The 25,233-nt window shown below is 46.6% G+C and overlaps 2 protein-coding genes across 5 annotated transcripts in view; both read right to left on the reverse strand.

The window, feature by feature from the left end:
- Window positions 1–593: 593 nt before the first annotated feature.
- Window positions 594–12,033, reverse strand: MAPRE1 (microtubule associated protein RP/EB family member 1). The gene is made up of 7 exons (XM_074969360.1): window positions 11,913–12,033; window positions 10,725–10,848; window positions 7,543–7,688; window positions 5,783–5,990; window positions 5,071–5,189; window positions 4,302–4,454; window positions 594–3,914 (listed from the first exon to the last, which is right to left on the reverse strand). Exons 2-7 carry the CDS (start codon window positions 10,843–10,845, stop codon window positions 3,858–3,860), a joined length of 804 nt encoding a protein of 267 aa, XP_074825461.1. The 5' UTR covers window positions 10,846–10,848; window positions 11,913–12,033; the 3' UTR covers window positions 594–3,857.
- A 3,958-nt stretch (window positions 12,034–15,991) lies between these two features.
- Window positions 15,992–25,233, reverse strand: part of DNMT3B (DNA methyltransferase 3 beta) — a 47,194-nt gene continuing 37,952 nt past the window's right edge. Inside the window, exons 19-21 of one of the 4 annotated variants that reach the window (XM_074969738.1) lie at window positions 23,371–23,440; window positions 22,328–22,446; window positions 15,992–20,134 (exon numbers count right to left, since the gene is read on the reverse strand). In XM_074969738.1, the coding sequence (XP_074825839.1) occupies window positions 19,993–20,134; window positions 22,328–22,446; window positions 23,371–23,440 (331 nt within the window). In that variant the 3' untranslated portion in view covers window positions 15,992–19,992. Of the gene's footprint in view, window positions 20,135–22,327; window positions 22,447–23,370; window positions 23,441–25,233 lie in introns of those variants that run through there. The other 3 variants (XM_074969737.1, XM_074969739.1, XM_074969740.1) reach the window with 3 other exon arrangements.

Here is a 25,233-nt window from a genome sequence, read left to right on the forward strand (position 1 = left end):
TAGCTACAGAATTTTCATTACTAAGCTCAGAAATCCATAGAGCATTGCATAGTGCCATTTTTCTTTACACTGGGTTCTTAAGACTTGCGTAGTTCCAGTCAGAGCACTGTGCAAACAATTCCCAGTTAATCCTCAAACCCTCTGAGATATAGCCACATCTTAGTAAGCACAGTAGGGGAAAGAGAGCTATGATCAGAACTAAAGAAGGACTTGTGGCACCTTAGAGACTAACAAATTTATTTGAGCATAAGCTTTTGTGAGCTTCATGCATCCGATGAAGTGAGCTGTAGCTCACGAAAGCTTATGCTCAAATAAATTGGTTAGTCTCTAAGGTGCCACAAGTCCTCCTTTTCTTTTTGCGAATACAGACTAACACAGCTGCTACTCTGAAACCTATGATCAGAACTAGTTCCTAGCTCCCAGTGGTGCTCAAACCACTAGCCTAAGAGGATCCCCAAGTACTAGTTCAACTTCAGCTAATTCTATAAATGTGTTATTGAGTGCTAACATCAAAAGCAAAAACAGGATATCATTTGTCAATGCAACAGTGGTCACATTAAATATTAAGACAAATGAGTGATGTAAATTCTTGGCTTTTATTTGGAGCCTTTTAACAGTTACAGTAAGAATTGTCATTGCAAACCAGGAATTTTGAAAAGATTGAACAATTAAGTTAAAAAATCAGAGTGCACACCTGTAAGACACATTGGGTACAGAAAGATAGATATAAGCTTTTGGTTGTTCCATTTTGTTTGTTTCACATAACTGATAAAACTAAATCTAAGAAAGGTTGGTTGTTTTCTGAAATAGTCATTCCAGCAGAAAAGCACTTAACATCTATCAGCCAATGCTGTACCAGGTCAGCAGAGTAGCCACTTGAGTTTTAAGTTTATTCTGGTTATTTTCTTTCCAGCAACGAAATTATAAAAGACTGCCAAAAAAGTCTATGATACAAACTTGTAAATAAGTTACCTGTATTATGGATTTCCAAATTCTATTTATGACTTGTCATTTCTTGGTATATTAGGGAATGATGCAGCAATCTGGAATTTCACAGGACTTTGACTTGCAAGACTGAAAGTTTCCACATTGAGTTGTGTAGACTCATTGGATACCAACTAGACATTTGACTATTTTGTGGTCAAGGAGCACCAGTAGTATTTCTACGATTCCAATTATTCCTTCCCCTTTAACCTAAGAGATTTGTTTGCTTTTGGCAGAAGCAGAGGTCAAATTGATCACAGCACAACTCATCTAGTGTCATGGTAAACATGGATCCATCCTTGCTCCTCACCAGGTAGGATCTTGTGATACAGAGGTAAAACCACAATGATCCATAGCACGTAGCTGACTCTTCACAAAATGTGTAAAGCCGACAAATGTAATTTCCCACGGCAGGTCACACAAGCCACATGTTGCTACTTTGCCTTGAGTATGCAGAAAGGATAACAGAGTGATCTACACAGTTATCAAAAGTTGAAAGATAGTAAGTTTTTGACCTCATACCAAATAAGTAATGGTAGAGAAGATTTTATGTGCATCAAAACCCCATTTTGCCAATGCACTTTTACACTGCAGTACTAGTTTTGTTGCCATCAGTAACTATTCCTTAGGATAAGACCTCTATGGACCATTCCAAAAGTCTGCCAGCATGAATACTGGCAGGACTTTGGCGGATTTATCAGAACTTTTAAAAGGCTAGACATGCCACCTTAGCATTTGTTTCTGCAGAAGCTAGTTAGTACTTATCTAACATTAAGGCTTGGCTCACAAACTAACGGCAAGTTTAACAAGATGACTAAATTACAAGAGATGTTTGCTCAGAGAGCCCGGTGACTGAACCTAAGGTCAAAAACATGGTATTCTTTTAACTTTGGTGTTCTAGTAATGCAATGCATTAGGACTTCATGAGTTAGATACAGAGAAACAGACCAAATGTTGCTGTTACACTGCTCCACTACATTACACCCAAGGAAGGGGAAGCCCACAGTCAAACTATGATTTGTATTCACTGTAAGCCTAAAATACCAAAAGAAGCTCTCTCCCAACAGGATATAGGGGAGCCCCAAGAAAAATCAATGCAGCAGTAATTTGAGCAAGGAATGGAGCTATGATTTGAGGATGAAGGCCAAAGTTGCAAGTAGTGTAGCTTCAGACTGAAAATACCAGGATCCTTTGCTTAGTCTAATCATATCCCCAGAACATGATGACTCCAGCAGACATGACACTCTTGAAATACAGAACTTTATTTAGAAACGGCTTAAAGTAGAAAAAACCCTGTCAAGAAAAATCCAGGTGGAATATGGTTTTTCAGTAAAATGGAATTTTAGGGCAACAAAAGTCTAGAAGGCCACAAGAGAAATAGCACCACTGCAATTTTAAACAATGGCTAGTTACTTGCATTTTATTTTATTTTAGGCATTCACTGAAATTGGGTTTTCCTCTGAACTTCACAAAGATTCATGCACTACACAACAGTTACCATAAAATGCTCGCCTTCTACACACATTTTAGGACAAGCTACAACCAGAAACAAATGCATACAAGCACATCAGGACTGATCAGACTCAGGGTGGGTGGATCATATGTCCTGTGGGATCTTGCCAAACACAAACAGCAATGAGAGGAACTTGATAGCAAAGGAAGGGACAGTTCAAGAATAAAGTATCTTAAATATTAATATTAAAGTTAGTCTGGGTACTGTATTTTCTGCAGCAACATTAGCTTTTCTATTAGCTAACACATTTTTTGTCCCCAGAAGGTTACTGTACTGGCAAGTATCACTATTAAGGTACACCAAGGGCTGAGGAAGACTTCCCAACAGGCACAAAATAGGTATAGCCTCAACCCGCTCACTCCCTTTAATACAACAGACACTTGCATAAGGCAGGTTCTGTTAGATCCATTGATTTAACCAGTACTCTAGGACGGGGGAGAGAATGGGAAACAAACAAACATACCAGAAAGGACACCACAAAAATAGAGGGAGACAGGACAAGCAGAAAAATGATCCAGAGAGTGAAGTGAGAAACTTTTGAAGAACCTTCTAGGCAATACGACTAGATACATGTTATTTCTCAGAAAATATAGTTCACGGGTTTGGCAAAGTTGTTAGTCACAATGTCAGAGAAAGATTTAGCACTCAAGAATTTGTACGTTTGTCTGAGCTCTCATACTCCCTCCCAATCTTATGATGGGCAACATTAAAGCCTATTTTGTCATTGAGAACTAACCACTTAGTAAGCGACTTTACACAGGGATGAAGTTTTATTTTACTAGCCCCTTTTGAGTAGTCACATTGCCACAAGGCCTCCCAGACAGCAGTGTAAGGTAGACACTTTCTTACCCCATTATGAAGCACATAAAATCTCCTGTCACATTACTTTATAATTTGGCATATGGAAGCATATTTTAAATACTCTTAAGGCATTTTTATTAAAAGTTCTCTGCCGCAATTTCACATTAACTCAATCTTTCAGTGAGTCAGTCATTAGTTTCTCTACTACACACTCCACCTCAGTAAGATACAGAAGAAAAGACTTTCCACAAACCAATGTTTAACCAGCAACCAAACAATTCCGCAGCAAGCTTCAAAATATTCAACCTCTTGTTCCCTAAATATACCAACTAGATGTTAATACTGTTCTGCTACGAAGTGAAAAAGAGCTCCTAACTCAAACCCATTGGAAAAGAGTAAAACTTCTGCAAAGTGCACTTTAAGAAGAGGTACTTTTTGCTTACGAAAAGAAACCAGTGAGTCCTCTAAGAATAATAAAGTGGAGTATTTTACAGTTAAGCACATGATTTGGGGCAAAGAATTCTGATGTTCCTGCTCTGCTGGTACAGTATGTGGACTGTTAATACTCTTCTTGTTCCTCTTGTGGTGCTCCTTCGTCAGGTATCACAAAGCCTTCCTGAAGAGGGAAAGAAAGAATGTATTAATGGAAGCAGATGTCAAATGAGGCCCACTGATCCAGCTGGTTGCACATACCCTTCCCTACAGTTTTACTTGGGATACTGTCAAGGAGGTATACACTCACTTATGAAAGACCAGATACAATACTAGAAAGATTTTCCCTCTCAAATCTTGGATCCAGTTGTCACGGAATTTCAAGTATTTTTCCATTCAAACTGAATCTCCTGCGTAACCACAAGGATACTATCTAGAGCTTTAGTACAAAAGATGCCTGCCCCAAAGCACATAGAAGAAAGCAAGATTTGACATTGGCTTCATGGAAGACTTCTAGTTAGAGAAAATTCGCCCGCTTGCCAACTAGTAGTTTATGTAAAGGCAGACTTACATCTGTTGCATAAAGAATTTCCACAATCCTCTGCAACACTGGATCACTCTCCCCTTCGTTCTCTTGGCAGATCAATTCGATATTTCTCAGTTTGCCGAAGTAGAAGTCCCTCTCCTTCTCCAGATCTTCAACAGTAAGTTTCAATACATTGATCTGCCAAAGAGTCACACATGATCATTTCTCCACTAGAGAGAAGTCCGCAAAGCATTTACTCAGAAAGCAAGATTCTCACAGTTCACAAAAAAAGCAGCTTTTTGTGATGTATGAGACCACTTTGGGAATAATCAAGACCTGCACTGGTCTATTACTGAGACTCAGTTTACTTCATATGTTCTATTTCTGTGCTAGACATCCAATTCACATGAGGGACGGTCCTCTTTGCAAATGTTAAGGGATCGCTACTTCATGCAGGTAAAAACCCAACCATCCGCCCAGCTTATTCTTTTAGAGGCTAAATTACGATTTACATGAGGTCAGTTTAGTTTATAACAGTGTGACCCATGACATCTCACACTGACTACTGCAGCATAGCAGCAGCCATTCATAGTTTAACTGCAATGCTGCTAGATGTCTGCAACAGCGCTGTACGATGAAGTATCAGGATGTAATAGATTTAAGTTAGTGTGTGTGTATGCCATGTTGCACAAACATTTGAATTGTTTGCTATATTTCCAAGACCCAGTAATTTCTTAACTTAAATAAAAAGATTCAGGTAGATTAATCTAGAGCACTTTCACTTAACCTGACAGTCCACAGGTTTAACACTCACCTGCTGGATCAGCTCTGCTGATTCATCCTCTACTATTCCTACGGGAGCCTTTTTAACCATTCCAGTGCTAGTTTTAGGAGCTGCTGTGGTTCTCTGAGTAACAATGGGCCTTTGAGGAGCTAGAAGGCAAGATGCAGTGTTAATTCTTAGCCTAATCATTTTTAGAACCAAGTCCCTTCAGGAGTTATTTCCATCCATGCTTAGATAGAATAGTGAAGAATTTGAAAGCCAGTGTAATGCAGCAAGAAATGCCCCAAGCTCCCCATGTGAAGTGTCCCTTCTCCCTGGCAAGGGTGTTGGTACCAATCATCGCCATTTTCTTTAAGGAAGAAGCGTCTGTTCTTGCAGCCTTCATTTCTGTGGCTCCCAGGAAACTGTCATCTATAAGAGGTATAGCAATTCTAATGGTTACACACTATCTGACCTGAAGATGCCTGCCATGCCAAACCTACAGATTAAGTGTCTCACATGGAAAAGAGCTTCCTATCCTCCATGAAATAAGAAGTTTAGCACTACAGTGTGATCTCAGGCATATGTATCATGATTTGATTCTGTGTTTTGAGAGACTGGAATCTTTGTGAAATAGAGGAAAGCTATGAACTACCACAATTTAATGCACTGAAATTAAGCAATGAGTCAGTTTTGCTATTTAGGTTATTGAAGCTCTTATCAATTAGAAAGACTTTCGGAAGATCTTCAATGTTTCTTTTACCTGCACTGCCGGAACTGAGAGCTTTCTTGGGTTTGTTCAGTACTGGAGCAACAAGGGTGGGTGCTGGAGCTGTTTCTTGGCCTTGTCGAGCCGCAACAGGGTCATACTCTTTCCCATCATAGTTTGCGTCAAAAAATTTTTTGAACCATTGAACAAATTCAAAATTGTCCTGAAATTTTCCTTTCACTAGTTTGTCCACAGGGATTATCTGGGGAGGGAGAAATAAAGCTTGTTAAACAGAAGGGAAATATTCTGAGAGTAAAGAGCAAGCTCTACAAAATCACAGATTGTGCTCAGGATTGTGTAAATTCAATCTCTAGTCCAAGTCCAGGGAGGATTTCTCTTATGTATTTAAACACAGGAGTGGTCAAAGATTTTTCTCCATTAGTTGGAATGGAGAGATAATTGGACCCTTAAAGTTGAGTGGCGACTATCACATCTTATACCATTAGGCAGTAAGAATTTCTGCAGTGAGTTCCAATGTCAGATTTGCTCCTCCTATCCTGAAGTCTGTCCATCTCTCCCTACTCTAACATCTTAACTTCATGCCAAGTCTCACCTGTTGGCCCACCCCCCACACACACACTCCTCAACACCCAATTTTGAGGTGGTTCCTCTCTCTCCCCCAGCACACCCCACCCTGCGAGAAGGGAGATAGAGAATTATTAAAAACTTGAAGGTCAGTCCAAATGGGCAATGACCAAGGCTAGCCATCTGATGGTTATTCAGTGATCTGAGACATAGCAGTTCAGCCCAGTTCTTACTAGACAAGAACTGCACAAAATAAATAGCAGTCTTAGCCCATTCTCTATATCCGTTCAGCGCACCTATCAATTCACCCTTAGATGAGGTTCCCTCAAAATAAGAGATAACATTGAAATGTTAATATTGAAACCTTGTACTGATATTGCTATGCAGTATCCATTACATGAATAAACTGTACTTTCCATGAACACAAAAAGATTATTTAAAGGAGGACTTGTGGCACCTTAGAGACTAACAAATTTATTAGAGCATAAGCTTTCATGAGCTACACTTCATCGGATGCATGCAGTGGAAAATATAGCGGGGAGATTTTATATACGCAGAGAACATGAAACAATGGGTGTCTGTATGGTAACACCCATTGTTTCATGTTCTCTGCGTATATAAAATCTCCCCGCTATATTTTCAACTGTACGCATCCAATGAACTGAGCTGTAGCTCACGAAAGCTTATGCTCTAATTAATGTGTTAGTCTCTAAGGTGCCACAAGTACTTCTTTTCTTTTTACGGATATAGACTAACACAGCTGCTACTCTGAAACCAAAGATTATTTAAACTGTGAAACATCACTTTCACAGGTCTACTCTACAGCAGCTTAGAATTTGTGGGAAGTAGTAAAACTTGCAGTCCTTGGGACCACCACACCAATTGGTTGTAGCCACATGTCTGGCACAAACAGAGCAGGAAGCTCAACTGCAGTACCTCAGAAGAGTTGTAACAGTATTCTGTAAGCAAACATGTATGTTTCAGGTAGTGAAACTCATTCTGTTTGTAAGAGCCAGAAATCCAATCCTAGCAGCTCAATTTCCAATTTTGGGAAGTTGGAAGGGTAAGTGCTGTCATCTAAGCTGATGACTGGCAGACACCCAGATGTAAACAGAAATCCAGGTCTAAGCCATAGGGTTCATACAGCTGTGCAGCTGGCAGTACTGATAACTTGAAACTAAAATGCGTGCACCCAAGTGCAAGGAATACCAATTACAATTCCAGCTTACTTTGTCAACACCCATTCGCTTAAAACCTGCTTGTAGAATCTTGAAGTTTTGAATGTATTCATGTTCCAGCTTTGCTTGAAATTTCACTTTCTTGAGTACTACAGAACCAGGGAAGAGCATGTCCAAAAACTGACAGTAGGCAGCACCTGCCAAGAAAAACAGAATGTTTCCATAAGCCATCTTATACAAAGAGAAGTTGGGCAAGGTAATATCTTTTATTGGACCAACTTCTTTAGGTGAAATAGAGAAGCTTTCAAGCTACACAGAACTCTTCTTCAGGTGTAGCTCGGAAGCTTGTCTCTTTCATCAACAGAAGTTGGTCCAGTAAAAGACATTGCCTCACCCACCTTGACTCTCTAATATCCTGGGATCAACATGGCTACAACATCTTATTCAAAGTCAGTCAGAATCAGAGACTCCTGGGCAGACTATTTACTGCAAGAGAGGGAAAATATGAAGGTTATAAGGTGGTCCCTGTTATGATTTGAACCCTTATTACATTGCCTCCATAACTCACTGAGTGAGCATACTCATTGGACATGTAACTAGGATCTGCACCATGACATTCCTTCAACAATAAACTCAGTGGGGTTGTGTGGGATAGATAACCAGTCATATTCGGCTAGGCAAGAAAACCTGGTTCTCTAACTAGTGAATAAATTTGAGATTATTTTAGAAATTGAAAAAATAAATAAAACAAACAGTACTTATCCACAGCTCTTGGTGCCCTGGGAGTTAAAAGGCCATATCAATCCTCACTCCCTAACAGAAATCCAGACATAATAAAAGTAACAAAAAAGCCAGTACTTCATTCCACCCACCTCAAAGACCTCTTATTCCCTTCCTGTCCCCACATAACTACAATTTAGAACTTGGGGGGGGGTCGGGAAGGGGATGAAATCCACTCACCCAGAAAAAAATAGAAATCTTTCCCCAGCAAGTATTAACTTAGATTCTGCAAAGATTTTAATTAACAAAAAAGAAGTTGCCAGCCCTTCCGGTTGGCTGCAGAGGTAATATGTATTTGGTAATAGGTTTGGAAGGTGAACTAGCCACATACATGGGAGGTGCCTATCTTGGAGGGGTTATTTTTTTCCGGATATACCAGAGGAGTCCATGTCCACATTCACTGGTGACAATAGAAGCCAAATACCCTGAACTGTCATACCAAGACCGGTGGTACACTTTTGTGGAAAATTTGTAAGAAGTCCGTTTAACTGCCAAGAACATAGAATTCCAAGTTCCCTTTTGCCTTTAGTCCTAATGTGTGGTCTAGTCATGCCATCTGCAGCTGTTAGGAAGGGAGAGAATGCAGGAATTTCAATCAGGCTGCTGCTCCTGCTTGGGGCTCCCACTGTCTCCTCCTGTTATTGGAAAAGAGCTTCTTCTCCCTTCTCCATAATCTTCAGATGTGCAAATTAAGGTAGGAAAGAAGTGTCTGCAACTGAAACCTCCAGCATCTTTTTCTTCTATTCAGTGAATAACTCCAGTGTCTGCCTCTGCTGCTCATGACATTCCCCAGGAAGTTGACATGACCAGTCAGTTTTCATTGAACAGCAGCAAAGCTGTTTCATCTTGCTTATTTCACGCTGTAGAGAAATGAGGAGCAGCACTAGAGAGGTCTGTTTGCAGACACTGGAAAGTGACACTATGCAGTTAAGAGCAAGTATGCATTTGAAAGTTTTTCTTTGCAATGGTGAGTGGTAGGATCTAAGACCTTTAAAAATTAATCAAGATTCTGCAGAAGCTGATGTAGGTTCTCTCACTCCCCGGGGCAAGGTTCTCATGGAGTTCAAAATAAAAGACACCAGCAATCCAAAAGTCTTTATTCTTATTCTGATTTAAAACCTTGGACACTGGGTAACTCAGCTCAGTTCTTTGATTCTTGTAACTCTGTACTTTTGGTTCTTTCTACCCTTGCTGACCATTTCTGCAGCATCTTATTAATAGCACCTCACTCTCCTTTCCTTCTCCCCCTCCTTTGACCAATCAGGAAATTCCATGTTTCCCACCTACTGGATGTCCTACCACGGTCTCATACTCACCTCCTAGAACTGAACTATTTTCTCCTGATCCTCTCCACCTTCCTTATCTACCACTACTTTTCCTGTATCCCATGCTCACAACCTTGGTTTAGTCTTCAACTCTCTTTTCCTTCCCCATATCCTGTCTCGAGGTCTGTTACTTCATTTTTATCAGCATCAAAAGACACCCTTTTTTTTCAATTACCAGAACTAACTCCTTTAAAATGTGACTCGTCAGGACCATAACCCCAACACACTTCCCTTCTCTCCCCCTCCAAGTCTATCCAAAACACCACCATATCAAAATCCTCTCAACTCCAACTATATCACCTCAAATCACCTTGTTGGGCTTTGCCTCCTTACCCCATTAAATTAGAGCTCATTGACCTCACCTTCAAAGTTCTACCAGTATATTTTTTCCCCCATCTGCTGTCCCAGTTCAATCCTTAAACTCCTCCCAGGCCTCCCACCTTACTTTTCTTTTCATCTTTTTAGTAACCGGCTATTGAGAGAAGTTGGTCACCACCACCACTATAAACAGTGGCCACTATCTAGTGTCCGTCTTTCTTTTCATGTTGGCATGGAAAGATGCTTGGAAAGTCTACTTCCCGTTGATGAAATCCACTTCAAATCCTTCTTTAGAACTCAGTTTCTCCCAGGAAACTTCCCCTCTCCACACCAATGATTTCACTTCATTCTCCCTTCCCTGAACTTTTGTCCTATATCTTAAACTATAATCTTCTAAGAGGAATACACCTTTCACATTAAATGCAGGGTTTCAGAGACAGTTTCACAGCCAAGTTATAATGCAAGACAACAGATTAACTCTGACTATGGATTTGTCTATACTAGAATTTTAACTAACCATGTAGTTGTGGCAGTGTAAAGGTGTATCATAACCATATTTTACAATCTCCAGCTTTTGCCTATTTTGTTTGACAACAGGGCTATGAGCTGAAAGTTCAAGGCTATATTCTAAGGCAAGAGTGGAGCGTACAAGTCTTCAGCTTCCACAAAGCTACAGAAGCAATCCTTTGTACTCACAACTAAGATAGTTTGGGGTCCAGGGTTAGCAAGTCTCAAATCAAGCAAGATCCAGTGACAGACTACTGGATGCTCTTAAAACCCCTAGTCGTGCCCTGTCATCAGCCCTCTTACCTGAGCACAGATGTTCAATCTTTGTCAGGTTCAACTGCAAAGACTCGTTGATCCAGGCAATCATGTCATGTCGACTCAAGTTATCACTGGTCACTGAAGTAGAATACACATTAACTGCCATTTTCTGAAAGATAGAAACCACAGATTGAAGTTTCATACTAAAGTTGTATACTGGTAGAATAAGATCTGCTACAGACTTGACTCGTTAGAACAGTAGTGTACACCCTGATTTACACCCTCCTGTTGCTACAGAGGGCAGATTCTAACACAGCCAGGTAACAGAACTAGCTGCTGGAAATACCCCAAGTCATCGGAAGCAGAGAGGAATCGATTTAGTATTTTGTGAGAGACGTGGGAGACAGATCAGCAGATGCCACCCAAACTTCCCCGAGCACGCTTCCACCCGGACGTCTGGGATGAGCTGGTTCAGCCCTCTCGCCCCTGGCCCCGAAGTCTGCCGAAAAGGATAGTCCACTACACTGCGGGGTAGGCTTCCTGGTGGACTGTACCGAGTGCAGGTGGGTGGGCTGAGACCGCTAAACCATTCAGCCGCTGCTCAGAGAAGCGCTCGCCACCCCCGTCCATAAGCAGAAGCCACCCGCTCCTTTCCCAGCACCAGCCTCCAGGGAAGTCACCTCAGCAAAAAGCCAGGGCCACTCAGAGTCTCTTTTTCACACCGACACGGGACCGAAGGAGCGCGACCCGCCCGCTCTGCAGGGCTACCGGACCGGGCAGGGGGATCGCCCCTGCCCGCGCCTAACTCCCGCGGGGAGCGGTCACCGCCGGAACCGTCCCGCCGCCGCCGCCGCCGCCGCCCCCCCACTGCGGGACGGGCACAGCTAGAGACCCCCGCCCCGCCCCCCACATCTCTCACCTCTCCGCCCCCGGCGCCCGCAGGGCCCGGCCATCGCGGGCCCCGCCGACGGGGCGCTTCACGCGGCCGCGGCCCCGCCCCGGCCGTTACCGGCCCTGCCCGCTGGGCGGCGACACGCGCCCGGGGAGGGGGCCGCTGCTGCCCCAGGCCGGCCCGTCAGGGCTCAGCGGCCCGGGGGGGGCGCCTCAGCCGGCCCCCGGCCCCGCCCCAGCCCCAGGCCTCGCGCCGGTCCTCACGGCCTGCCGGCCCCGCCCCCTAGGCCCCTTCCCGGCCGGCCGGCCCGCGGGCCCCGGCCGGCCCCGCGACTCCGTTACCTGCCCCGGCTCTGCCCCGTCTCCTCCGCGTTCAAACCGGCCCCGCCCGCCTGCCCGCCCGGGAGCAGCACGTCACGCGCACTGTACGTGTTCGCGTCACTACCCGGCGTCCGTTGCAGCGAGCGTCGCTTGTCACCTTTCCTCGAGTTGGGGGGGGCGAGGGGAGGCGGGAAGTAGTTACTAAGGGGTGGGGCCGAGGCCTCGTTGCTAAGGCGCAGCACGGCCCCCTCCTTGGGTCACGTGATATTATTTAGCCCCTCCCCCGTTGATGGCAGAGGATTGGTGGGGTCGGTCATTGGGCTACCTTGCCAGACTCCGCCCCCTTCTGGGTCATCCGCCCCCAGCCCCTCTCCGCCCTTCGTTCATCGCTTCCCCCACACGGCTCACAGCCCCTCCCCGCCCTTCGCTTCCCCCAGACAGCTCACAGCCCCTCCCCCGCGGCTCACTGCCCCTCCCCCCAGCCCCTCCCCGCCCTTAGCTCTTCGCTTCCCTCACACGGCTCACAGCCCCTCCCCCCAGCCCCTCCCCGCCCTTAGCTCATCGCTTCCCTCACACGGCTCACTGCCCCTCCCCCCGGCTCACTGCCCCCCCCAGCTCACAGCCCCTCCCCCGCGGCTCACTGCCCCTCCCCCCAGCCCCTCCCCGCCCTTAGCTCATCGCTTCCCTCACACGGCTCACAGCCCCTTCCCCCGGCTCACTGCCCCCCCCAGCTCATCGCTTCCCCCACACGGCTCACTGCCCCTTCCCCCGGCTCACTGCCCCCCCCAGCTCACAGCCCCTCCCCCCAGCCCCTCCCCGCCCTTAGTTCATCGCTTCCCTCACACGGCTCACAGCCCCTCCCCCCGGCTCACTGCCCCCCCCAGCTCACAGCCCCTCCCCCGCGGCTCACTGCCCCTCCCCCCAGCCCCACCCCGCCCTTCGCTCATCGCTTCCCTCACACGGCTCACTGCCCCTCCCCCCGGCTCACAGCCCCTCCCCAGCTCACAGCCCCTCCCCCCAGCCCCTCCCCGCCCTTAGCTCATCGCTTCCCTCACACGGCTCACTGCCCCGCCCCCCGGCTCACAGCCCCTCCCCCCAGCCCCTCCCCGCCCTTAGCTCATCGCTTCCCTCACACGGCTCACAGCCCCGCCCCCCAGCTCACTGCCCCGCCCTTCGCTTCCCCCACACACCTCACTGCCCCCCCCAGCCCTTAGCTCATCGCTTCCCCCCCAGCTCACAGGCCCTCCCCGCCCTTCGCTCATCGCTTCCCCCACACGGCCCACAGCCCTTCCCCCCCGGCTCACTGCCCCCCCCAGCCCTTAGCTCATCGCTTCCCCCCCGCTCACTCCCCCTCCCCCCAGCCCCTCCCCGCCCTTCGCTTCCCCCACACACCTCACTGCCCCTCCCCCCAGCCCCTCCCCGCCCTTAGCTCATCGCTTCCCCCACACGGCCCACAGCCCTTCCCCCCCGGCTCACTGCCCCCCCCCCCAGCCCTTAGCTCATCGCTTCCCCCCCTGCTCACTCCCCCTCCCCCCCAGCTCCTCCTCGCCCTTCGCTTCCCCCACACAGCTCACAGCCCCTCCCCGCCCTTCGCTTCCCCCACACAGCCCACAGCCCCTCCCCGCCCTTCGCTTCCCCCACACAGCCCACAGCCCCTCCCCCCGGCTCACTGCCCCTCCCCCCAGCCCCTCCCCGCCCTTCGCTCACCGCTTCCCTCACACGGCTCACAGCCCCTCCCCCCGGCTCGCTGCCCCCCCCCAGCTCATCGCTTCCCCCACACGGCTCACAGCCCCTCCCCTCCTCTGCCCTCCAGTCCACAGCTCATCACTTCCCACCTCCCCCCCCCGCACCGCCTCACAGCCCCCCCCCGCCCCTCCTCTGCCCTCCAGTCTCCCCCACCCTTACCTCATCGCTTCCTCCCCGGCTCACAGCCCCTCCCTCCAGCCTCTCCGCCCCCAACCCCTCCTTTGCCCCAGGCAAACTGCCCCCCAGCAAACCCCGACCATCCTGCACAGAGACCCCTTTAGGTCCCAGCAGCCTCCAGTTTCCCCGTTTGTTTGGCCTGTTGTCTCTGGTGCTGCATAGGGACCCTGGCGGGAACTGAGCTCCTCTCCTCGCAGGGGCGGGCCAGGGGACTCTAAAGACACATGCACACTTTAGGTAAGAGAATCAGCAACGGCTGAGGCGTTTACTCAGGTTTGTCTTTTGCATAGTGGCCATGTCTCCCCTTACTGCCCAAGCCAGACCTTGGCAGCCCCCAACCACCAAGTAGGACCATGTTCATCCCCACCCAGCCACCCATCCCCATTTCAGGGAGATAAGCCCTTTCCTGCTTGGCCAAAAGAGAACTGGCATGGCTTACCCCGCTCTCTAGGACTGGGGTGGGCAAACTTTTTGGCCCCAGTGCCACATGGGGGTTGCATAACTGTATGGAGGGCCAGGTAGGGAAGGCTGTGCCTCCCCAAACAGCCTGGCTGCCACCCCCTATCCACCCCTTCCCACCCCCCCTCAGAACCCCTGACCCATCCAACCCGCCCTGCTCCTTGACCCCTGACTGCCCCCTCCCAGGACCCCCTGCCCCTATTCAACTCCCCCTGCTCCCTGGCCCCTGATTGCCTCCCCCCAGAACCTCCACACCATCCAACCCCCCTCCCCCCCCGCTCCTTGACCCCTGACGCTGCCCAAGAGGAGCAGCGGGCCAAAGCCCTGCCCGTGTGGCGGCGTGGCTGCAGGGGAGGGAGGACAGCGGGGGAGGAGCCATGGGCTAGCCTCCCGACCGGGAGCTCAGGGGCCAGGCAGGACAGTCCCACAGGCCGCTGTAGCTTGGCCACCTCTGCTCTAGGAATACATCATCTGCCAGTTCAACCTCCCAGGGTATAAAAACATTTGCCAACAGGAAAATACGGCATCACCAGTCCTCATCACTGGGTACAACAAATGAGTAGCCATTGCTCATCCTCAATCCAGGACTAAAAGAAATCCTCACAAGATGAAAGACAAGTGTAAATTGTTCTTTAAATCTGCATGGAATCTACCTCAGTACTATCAGTCAATGACTCTGTCTTCCCTGCATTCACATACTCAAACTTCTCATAGCTCCCTAGAAGACCATGTTACCCTGGGTAGGTGTTAATAGCTAAGGACCTGAATCTTCTTTGTTCTGCAGCCTGTGTTGTACTTTTCACCAGTGCTCTGCACTCACTTTGTGTAGATGCAGATGGAGACACAAGACGCCAAGGAGTGGAGAATTATGTCTCCTTGTCGTATGTCTCCATTGCACATACCTGGAGACATAAAATAGAAAATACCTCATCTTTATGACTACAGTGTGCAACAGCAAACAACAAAAATACAAAGTTTATGCTGCTCCTTGATGCATGTATATTTAACATATCTTGCAGTTAGTTCCCTTTTTTGTTTATCTTGAAGATGTGTCTTTGCTCATGTGATATGTAGCACTGTAATGTAAGGAGCATGATGAACACAAACAAGAGGAGTGTTTCTTTAGCAATAACTATTTAGAAATTCCTGTCCAGTCATGTGAGTTTCTAATGCTTTAGAGAGCAGAAGGTTCACCAATTATAATTTATATATAGTTCTTTTTGCAACAGCCTTCTCTAGGGGCTTCGCTCTCTAAAAAACAGTTCAGAAAAACAGTTAAAACTTCTAATTAGTATCACGGGCTTTAAAAAAAATAAGGGAAAAGTCTTCAGTCAGGCCAGACCAAATTCTCTGGCAGAGAATTCACAGCCAGGAGCAAAGGCTTCTAGATGGCCACAAACATCCGTATGAAGAGAAGTCAGGCTGTAACTGATAAAGTACCCCTGGCTTCTTATCCACTTCAGAGTGAGGAACAATGTGGATATGATCACCTCAGCTAGGTGTTTAAGATGCTTGGTGGATAACCGTGTGGGTGTGATAATAACGCTTCTACTCACATGACAAGAATACTAAGTGGACAGCTAACTAATTTTAAGCACATTTCTTATCACCACCATTTCCCAGCACAGTACTGTGTTGTTTTTTTTACTTTCTCTTGTCTCTGTTAAAAAAAAATTGTCCAGCCGTATAGAAATACTGATTTTAATTAAACTGTGATAAATGTTAAGGTAAACTCAGGGCATTGATCTTTTTTCTTTTCCATAAGAAAAGCAGTAAACTGTTTAGACAAGGCAGAGTTTTGATTTCTCACACTTTGGTACTGGGCCCATTTTACAGAAAACATGAATTATTGCAACACAACAAAAATACAAGCTTGTCGTGATTTTAAAAGATCACCCACAAAAGTTTTGACATTAAAATCCTTAGTCTAAAAAAAATAGCACCAATGAGAGTAAAAGGCCTTTAAGAATCATTAAAATAGAATTCCTGAAATGCAGCTCTCTCCTTAAAACATTTGTATAAACACGTAATAAAAGGCAGATTTCACAGGGAAAAAATATTTTGCAGAAAATTACAATTTTTCATGTAAATTTAATGCCAAGACAACTCTTATTCCTCTTTTCCTTATTTTTGTTTGCTTTCCAAATCTTCTGCATTGTATTTATTAATTTTTCTTTTGATGAGGAAGGGAAGGATATAAAAACTGGGGTAGAGAATTCAAAGAAGAAGCTGAGTTGAGGTTGTGTGTGTTAATTCAGTCTGAAAAAAGGTCAAAGGCTAAAATAAATGGAGGACTCACATGAGGATTTTGTAATCTTCTTGTCTCATTTGAATTTAAAGTCTCAATTCTGCCATGAGCTCCATGTGGGCAGACTCCTGCAAACATGCAAAACTCTGTTCTTCTCTGTGGGGTTCTGCGGTCCACCCACTTGGAGCTCAGGGACTATAAAATGCTTTCACATTACAGTAAACTAGGGCTGGGGTGAGGAATTAGTGTTCTAATCCAGATCCAGAATAGGTTTAGGGTTCAGAGTTTAGCTTTTGTTTCAAGAGTTTCAGACGAGGTAGGCATGCAAATGCATGTGGAGTTACTCCAACTTTGCACACAGAGGCACCCAATTAGCCAGCTGCATGTGCATTAATGCATGCAGACTTGTCAGTTGCATGCTCACTTGAGAAGAGCATTTTGAACACCTGCATCACTTGAAAATCTGGCCCCATGTGTCTCCTGAGTCACATCTATGTAGTTTATGGGCGTGCAATGACGAAGGGAGATAATAGGCTGCTTCTTGTCCCTGAGTTGCTTAGAAAGAATGGAGGTAGCACATAGGAGAGCACTGTTTTGGAACTCAGTGCATTCTCAAGTGGATGTCACCTGGGAACAGCTAACTGACAGGGTTTCCAAGTGCAACTGGGGAGGAAGTGCCAAGCAGGACTGAGAGGAGAGCACTACTCAGTCTCTCCTCTGTGGGAAAACCCCTGTCTCCCATGGCTCTGACCTGCTTCCCCCTGCTGTCAGTTCCCAGCTGACTCTGGGCATCAAGAGGAAGCAGGCTGCAGCTGGAGGTGGGAAACAATCTGCATGTAGATCAAAAACAGCTCAACACAGGGTAAGCGACACCATGAGAGGAGTGGGAAACATGAGGGTTTTCATCCACTGGAGATGATGCCCTCTTCTAGGACCTGGGAAGGAAATGCATAGGGGTCTCCTGCTATCAAGGCGGGGCAGAAGGAGCAGAGATAGGGATGCTCTCATTTCTCATGGATCTGTGTTAAAGTGGAGGCTGCCCTTTAGGACACTGCTGAGCACAATGCAGAAAGACTTCTGTTTGCCCAGCTTTTCACACAGCCTGCAAGACTGTATGGGGGGGCAGGCAGATGTTTACTTGGCATAGGAGACAGAGGCTTCTCTTAATTTAGAAAAGCAAGAGATGCTTGAAGGCTGCGGAAGAAATGGAAGCCCTTCCAACTATTATCCAGAGTCCATTGGTCTGTCTAGTGCTCGATCCTTTTCTTAGATGCAATGGCATTTGCTTTTGGTCAAATCAGATACAGCAACACTTAATGCAATTCAGCAAAGCACTTCTATAAGCACATGCATACTATTAAGCATGGGCATAAAAAGTGCTTCACTTCACTGGGGCCACTGTTTTGAGTGAAGAACAGAGCTAGGAGAGGACATAGGAGCTGAAGTCCTGGACTGTTTCAAAAGCATGGCAATATGCACATGAGGGTGCCACTTTTAGGGGAAGCTCTGCGGGGACAAAAGTCTGACTTCCCTATCAAAGGGTCCTGCGCCATTAGTAGATCTGTCAGAGGGACTGTTCATCATGGTATATGTACAATATGCAAGCGAGCCCTACGCACTGGCTTGCCCGGCCCGTGATTAATGTATTTGATGGTGAAATCTTTGGGTCTAGGCTTTATCCAATTCAGGATCCAGCGAACGCCAGTCAGTCTTGGGAGTTTCTTTCAACGTTTCAAATGTTTGTTTTTTCCAGTAAAGGCAGGAAGTAAGGTGAGACCCTCAGCAAGGCGCTGGGGCAGCAGGTCTGCCATAGCCACCATCACGACAGCTGGACCTGATTGGGACGTCCCTTTCTCAGAGCATGGCAGTGGATTAGACAGGAAGGTTCCCATGGTGTTAGATCCATATTTAATTGTTCAGCCTGAAGCCAAATTTTCAACTCTGGTCAAACCCAACTCAGCAAAGGGCATCATCCACTTCACAATGGGTAGCTGATTGCACCTGCCAAGGCCGGGGCCATGCACACAACTGGTGCAGGTGGAGGCCCACCTGTCCCACCTGTGTGCACACCGTTTTGTGCCTGTGGGCGGGCAAAGATCAGAGTAAAAATGTGTCCCTCTATGTTTCTTAACAGACATTAGCTATATGTGCAGGGATGGCAGATGAGATAAGAACAGTGAGAGACTGTCTGATAGACCGTATAATAAAAACTGACTCTCCCGGGGAGGGCGAGGGGTGTTGAGCATTTACTCCATGGCAGGAGGGTTTCCTATTCTGTTAACATGGGCCTGCTCCAGCCCCACTGTAGTCAACAGGAAAAGCACCACTGACTAACCCGGGAGAAGAATCAGGCCAAAGCCCAAGGCAAAATTCCTAGGGTGAAATTTTGGCTGCACTGAAGTCAATGGGAGTCTTGCCATGGACTTCAAAGGGCCAGGACTTCACTCCTGGTGACTTAGTGGGATCAGGATTGGGCAGCACTGTGTTGGCAACACTGTCCAGGTTTATAAAACGGTTAATAAAAATACAGTTTTGCGGTTTTTTTAAAAAAAAAACAGCATTGAACACGAGCGCTGCCCCTTCCTGCCCATTTCAGCACATTCGTTTGCAAAACGTTAAGAGAACATTTTCCTTTTCGACTTGGAGCCCAAACCCTCCAGAAACTGATGAATGTTTTACCTTTCTAGCTGTTCAGCAGTTCTGAATGTAAAAATTAAAAGAATGTTTTAAAAAGGAAGGAGTGAATATTGGTAAAACTACAGCCAAACACAAACAACAACATTTCGTTAGCTCTAACTAGAACAGTCATTCTATCACCTCACAGTTCAGTTTCAGCTACATTCAGATCTAGGAATTTCCACATTCTCATGTAATGCCTTAAAGCAGCAACAAAAGTTTAAACACAAAATTAAACTTTAACAAATAAAAAAAAATGTAAAAAGCGATTTGGTTCTTGTATCCCGCTTGTTTGTTCAGTAACCTGACAGGGTTCTTTATACCTGTGGCTACCGTTCTGATTTCTTAGCAACTGTTTTGAGAGGCTGATTTGTCTTCACAAAAGCTTTGTTTCTACCTATTTCAAGTTTGGTTGCAGCACGCCAGCCAGCGGCTTTCACCACCCAGCCTCTGAATTGCTACTTTTCAATTGTACAGTAAAATGGAATGATTAATGCTCTGTGTCTCATCCACCATACCTACGCTCTCCTGGCTGGGGTAAGCTAGCTTCTGTGTTTGGTATTTTCTAAAGAGCGTTGTCTTCTGTCCCTTTGAAAAAGTCACCCTAACAGGTTCTTTGGTTAAAGAAAGTTTCCTACGCTCTCCCTGCAGGGCCACACTTCCTTCCCAAAGCGTGTGGCTCGGGGGACCATTTCCTACCAAGTAATGGAGCTTGTGGGCCATTCTCTTCCTTCCCTCTCCCACACAGGCAGTTGAGCTAGTGCATCTTTACCAGAAGAGACAAAGGAATCCCTGCTATTCACAGGCAAAATAATCCTTGAGCGGGGCAAACAGGTGCCGAATGACCGGGACGCTCCACGATCTCCCGAGTAGCTTCTGACGTGCTCCACGCCCCATGTTGGACACATCCGTGTAGTGAAGGGGGAAGCCAAAAATCCTGCAGGGGGAAGGAAGAGAGGAGGAGCTTTTAGAACAGCAGTTACACTTTGATGACGTCTTGTCCTTGTAGTCACTGGGTTATTCCTGAGGGCCAGAACCCTGACCCTGTGCATCGCCCAAGGCACTGGGCTTTGTGCATGAGTTCTCTGGGTGTTCCAGCGGAGGGATTCCCTCACCCACAGACGGTGAGCAACTGTACAGCTCCTGGACTGGAGGAGTTTTGGCCTGTGGCTCTTTGCAGTAGCATGCATGTAGTCCATGCTCTCACCTATGCCCACTTCTATGTTGTCATGGAGACAGCGCCCCCCTACCCCGTATGACGCACAGTTGGTGTGGAGTGCCCTTGCATAGCATCACGGCATTATTTCTACACGGATGTCTCATGTGCTGGTCACTATGTTGTCTCACTAAGGGGCACATTTCCACAGGGATGAGGCCCAGACCCCCACTCTGTGGGCACAGTCTCTGCCTACTGTCTCTGTACTGGAAGTATAGGTGAGAGTCCTCAAGCATCTCTCTGATTTGTGCCCACATTTCCATTTTAGGTACATGTTACGCTCACATTAAAGAAGCCCCCTTCTCCGTTTTACAAATCTGGTCCCAAGACCCTGACCCTGCTCTCACTGATGCCAATGGGACTATTAGGGTATTTACTTCACATTTAGGACAGTGTTCCATATATGCCACATATTTTTTCTTTCCTGTAGAGATCTGTATCCTGAAAAATCACTTCTGCCCCCATCTGTAAAAGCTTGTCTAGTCTCATGATTCTGGTATGGCTTTTATGTTTCCACATGGCTATCACACACTTCCATACTCATGGTTTTCACAAACCTAACTCAGGTTTATGGGTTTTTTCAGCTTCCATTCAGGTGCTGAAATCTAGTGACCCACACTACTGTTGGAGTACTTTTCCTTCCATGCATCTATGATCTTGGTTCTCTTGTATTACTGAAAGGCAGAGATAATCTCTCTTCTCTGAAGCCCAGCAACAGGCTCTTGTCATATGGAAAAGCCCTGATGTGCCGACAGTCAGGTGAAATGCAGTGACCGTGCCGCACTTGACTGAAGTGCAGTAATGTATTTATCTGAATGGCGGTCTCTAGTATTATTATTTATTATTATTGCTGTCCACTGAAACACAAGGCAAGTGAATGTATCCAATCACTTGCCTGAAGAGCTCAGACAGACGTGTCGGGCACTGGAGAATCACTGCGCAACGTGGAAACCAGTTTCCACAAGAACTGAACTTTGGAATCCCCCTGAACTAAAGAACAAAGCGCGTTCCACCATCACATGCCTAGACTAATTCCACTGAGAGCACCCCCACAGCAGAGCCCAGCTGTTCCGGCTGAAGAGACCCTGGATGCTCTGATTAACAAATTCCCCTTTCCTGAGGTGCCAGCTTTATTTAAAACATAACTAGGGAAGGGGAAATAAAAGAACCAGACGACATACCCAAGACCTCTCTGCCCAGGGATCAGGACTGGGGGCTCTTTCAGTCATTAAACTGCAGCAAGCAACAGCAAGAGGGAAGCCTACAGAGTCCACAAACCATTGAGAAGTCCCCCTTGTTGGCTCCCTGGGCCATCGCCCTTAGTGACAAGCCAGAAAGCCTGCTGTGTAAACTCCTAGGCCCCTTCCAAGGAGGGTCAACAGATTCTGCTTCTTGCTGAGGAACTGCCAGGTTAGAAAAGGCCACCTCCTATGCCTACTTCACACATCTCTCCAGTGTACGCTGTAGAAGTATTTCCTTTCCAGGAACCAGTTTAAGGCAGGGGGCTTCTAGACCACAGCCTCACCCTCTTGGAGTCTCACCCTGAAGAGCCAGTGCGCTCCATCACAGACTCCCATGGAAAGAGCTGGCAGGTGCATGCAGCGCCTCCTACAGATTTTTAAGGGCTTGGCCAGATGGACCCTGCTACTGTGCACTAAAAGTTCCATAGCCCCTTTGATCTGAATAGCAGTAGGTCAGTGCGCTCCATGGTACTTTTTGTTCACACTAAAAAGACCCACATGGCCAGTCAGTGCACGGCAGGCTGAAGCGCTGTGGATTTACACCCCAGCCTGCCGTGCACTGACTCTCCCTATAGACATGCCCTAGGCGTGTGGTTCTACCTAATCCCCACCTTCTTTTTCCTCTCCCATCCCTCCACCTCTCTCTGAGTCACCCCTTGGTAGTGACGCTCACCTTTCTAACTCAGTGCACCACAAATTGTCTTCTTTCCCATTCATGAGCACTGGGAGCTGCATGCTTCTCCCCTGCCTGAGGGAGTTGGATTTAGTCGTTATGGTTTGCACTTTCCTCAGCTGAAGAACAAAACAACAAGAGTTGACATGAACTTCCGGGCTTAGTCTTAGGGATCAGATGAATGTTCTGTGGGCTATCCTGCAAAGATCTCGTCCTGAGACCAGGGCTGATCTACGCAGGGAATGATAAAAGGAGGGAGCAGGGATTTTGCATGCCAGCATTTTTAGTATTTGCACCAATATGCATCAGATGCCAGCAACGGATTCTGCAACCACCGGTACGTCAGCTCTGAAGAGAAGCGGTTGCACTCGCAGAAGAGGGTATTTGTAAAAAAAAGTATATGGAAACAGATGGAGCTGCTTTGACCTGGGCAGTGAAATCCATAGCTCCCAAGAATTAAAAATATCTATAGAGAGATCCAGAGGGAGAGCAGCAATTTGCAGCTCCTGTAGGAATAGCGTTGGCATGTTGGGAACAAGGAATAGCAGCAGGCCAGGGTTTGTGCCCATTAACCAGGACTGTGCCGTATGGCGTTAAGTCCCCACAGTTACAGCCAAACACTCAGCTTTGGGCCTCATTTGTACATTCTCATTTTTGTGTGGACAGTACCTCAACAGAAAGCCCCTATGAACAAGACAGAAGCCCAGCATCATCTGTCTCACCAGATCCACAGAGCAGAACAGAGGGGAAGGTAAAGGAGGTGTGGGGGAGGGAGGGAGAGAGACGTTGGAACCACAGAGAAATCCCTCATTAGGGTTGAAATGAGAGAGAATATCCACAAGTCCAGGAGAAAGCAGAGAATCCTTGAGAGTAAATCAACTAGAGCGTCCACCAGAAAGGACATCCCTTATTATAGCATGCAGTATTATGCGACGGAGCCCCAGGAGGTGCCTGCGTCCCGAGTAAGTGCTATTCGTGGCAAGCTGAGAAATACCAGACTGCCCCAAGGAAGGAAAGGGAAAGGGTTGAACAGCAAGTCTTACCTTTGCTATCCTACTGTACTCCAGGCAGTCCTGAAGCTCAACTCTATCAGTCCTGGAAGCTACCAGAGGCCTGAGAACAGGCAAAGCTCATTACACTCTAAACTCTACAATTAACTCCGTTCTCTAGTCCTCCATTAAGCTTTTCTTTTGTGCAAAATTCATTGCGTCCTCTGCTGTAGCAGGGAATGCGGCATCATTTAAAGAAAAGGTGAAAATCAAATGTAATCCCAGACTGCAAGTCAAGTGAGTGAAAATAAAGCCTCACCATTATCATTTCATACACATGAACAGCCTTTGTGAAAGCCCCACACAGCCCTGCTCAGCATAAGCAAGCTTTACGCAAAAGAGGCAACAGACTCCAGAAACCTCCCAAAAGAGAGAAGAACCAAGCAAGGTCATGGGGGAAGCATGACATTAACGGCTGGCCGGGGCTTCTGGTTTTGTTCTTTAATTATAGTTGTAAGAAGTGGGAAATATTTATGACGTTACCAAAAAAAAAAAAAAAAAAACACACCAAGAGACCAGTGAAGTTTTTCTTGGATTCTTTCAAAGACAGTGTGACCGTTGGAGATCTACTTGTGAAGGGGGATAACCTGCACAACAAGTCTGGCAACCGATTACTAGGATTTGTGCACATTCTTTTTGTGCCATACCTAGCAACTGTACCCCTGGCCTCTTGTATCATTTCATTTCCCACCTTAAAATGACAGGCACAGGTGAGGAGAGAGGTCATGAGACTCCTTTTTCCTACAATGTCAGTGAGGGATGGAAACCAAACCTCCGCCAGCTTGAGAAATATAAACAGAAAAACGAGTGTTCCAGTGGTAAAGCCCACTGATGCTCAGACGCTGATTCACGTTTCTTGACTACTTAAAAGGCTTTAATGAACATGCCTATTTATCAGATGATGCAAGAGCATATAATCTATTTACAAATATCTCCTAATCACATCCCCAAAGTACGGAGCTCTGGGCTCAGATATCAATTCACTTTGAACCGCAGCGTTCTTTAAAGTAGGGTAACAACTGAGTGCTTCTTCCAAGAGAACAAATAAGCTGTTTCCTTCAAATATAGGACCACGCAGGAACCCAGCCCAAAGGCTGCTTTCACTGCTCCTGTCCTTTGGGACTTTAGAATCTTCCACCACACACAGCGAATCCTTGGGATGTACCAGACACAGATGGCACTTGTGTTGCCCACTCCCCCACTCTATCCCTTTCCGAAGTGCTGTGGCTTCCTTACCTGTAAAGCAGAATGGAGCTACAGCTTACAGAATTGAGCTGTTACCCCTTCCCTTCCTGCAATGTGCTGCCAGCTGTCTGAATACACAGATCCTAGGTCGTCTGTGGATCTCTCTCATACCAAGCTTTCCAGAGAGGACCGGCGCCTCTCTCCCTCTCCAGACCATACCTGCCTCTTCAACCACATTATAGTGACATTGTACATGCCCTTGTTCAACTTCATTGGCTGGGGTCAGCCATATTACAAAACCAACCGCACCCCTTTACAGGCTGCTAGTGCTGTCTCCTTGCAGAGTTCGCTTGTTTCAGGTAATGTACAATAGTTATGCAATTTACAGTGGCTGCCCCTATCCATCAGACACATCATGATGTGATCAGAAATGATTAAAGGGTCAGGGAATGATCCATAATAATACAATTATGGTGAGTCATTGACAGTCTCTCTCTCTCTCTCTCTCAACAGCCTGAAGGAAACATTTTTTAAAAATTATAGCAGAAGTGATGAGAGAGACACGGGAGGCAGGTAATATCTTTATCTTTTATTGAACCAATGTCTGTTGAGGAGAGAGACAAGCTCGTCCAATGAATGGTATTACATCACCCACCTTGTTTTTCTAATACC

This window comes from Natator depressus, chromosome 13, assembly GCF_965152275.1.
Source record: "Natator depressus isolate rNatDep1 chromosome 13, rNatDep2.hap1, whole genome shotgun sequence".
NCBI lineage: Eukaryota > Metazoa > Chordata > Testudines > Cheloniidae > Natator > Natator depressus.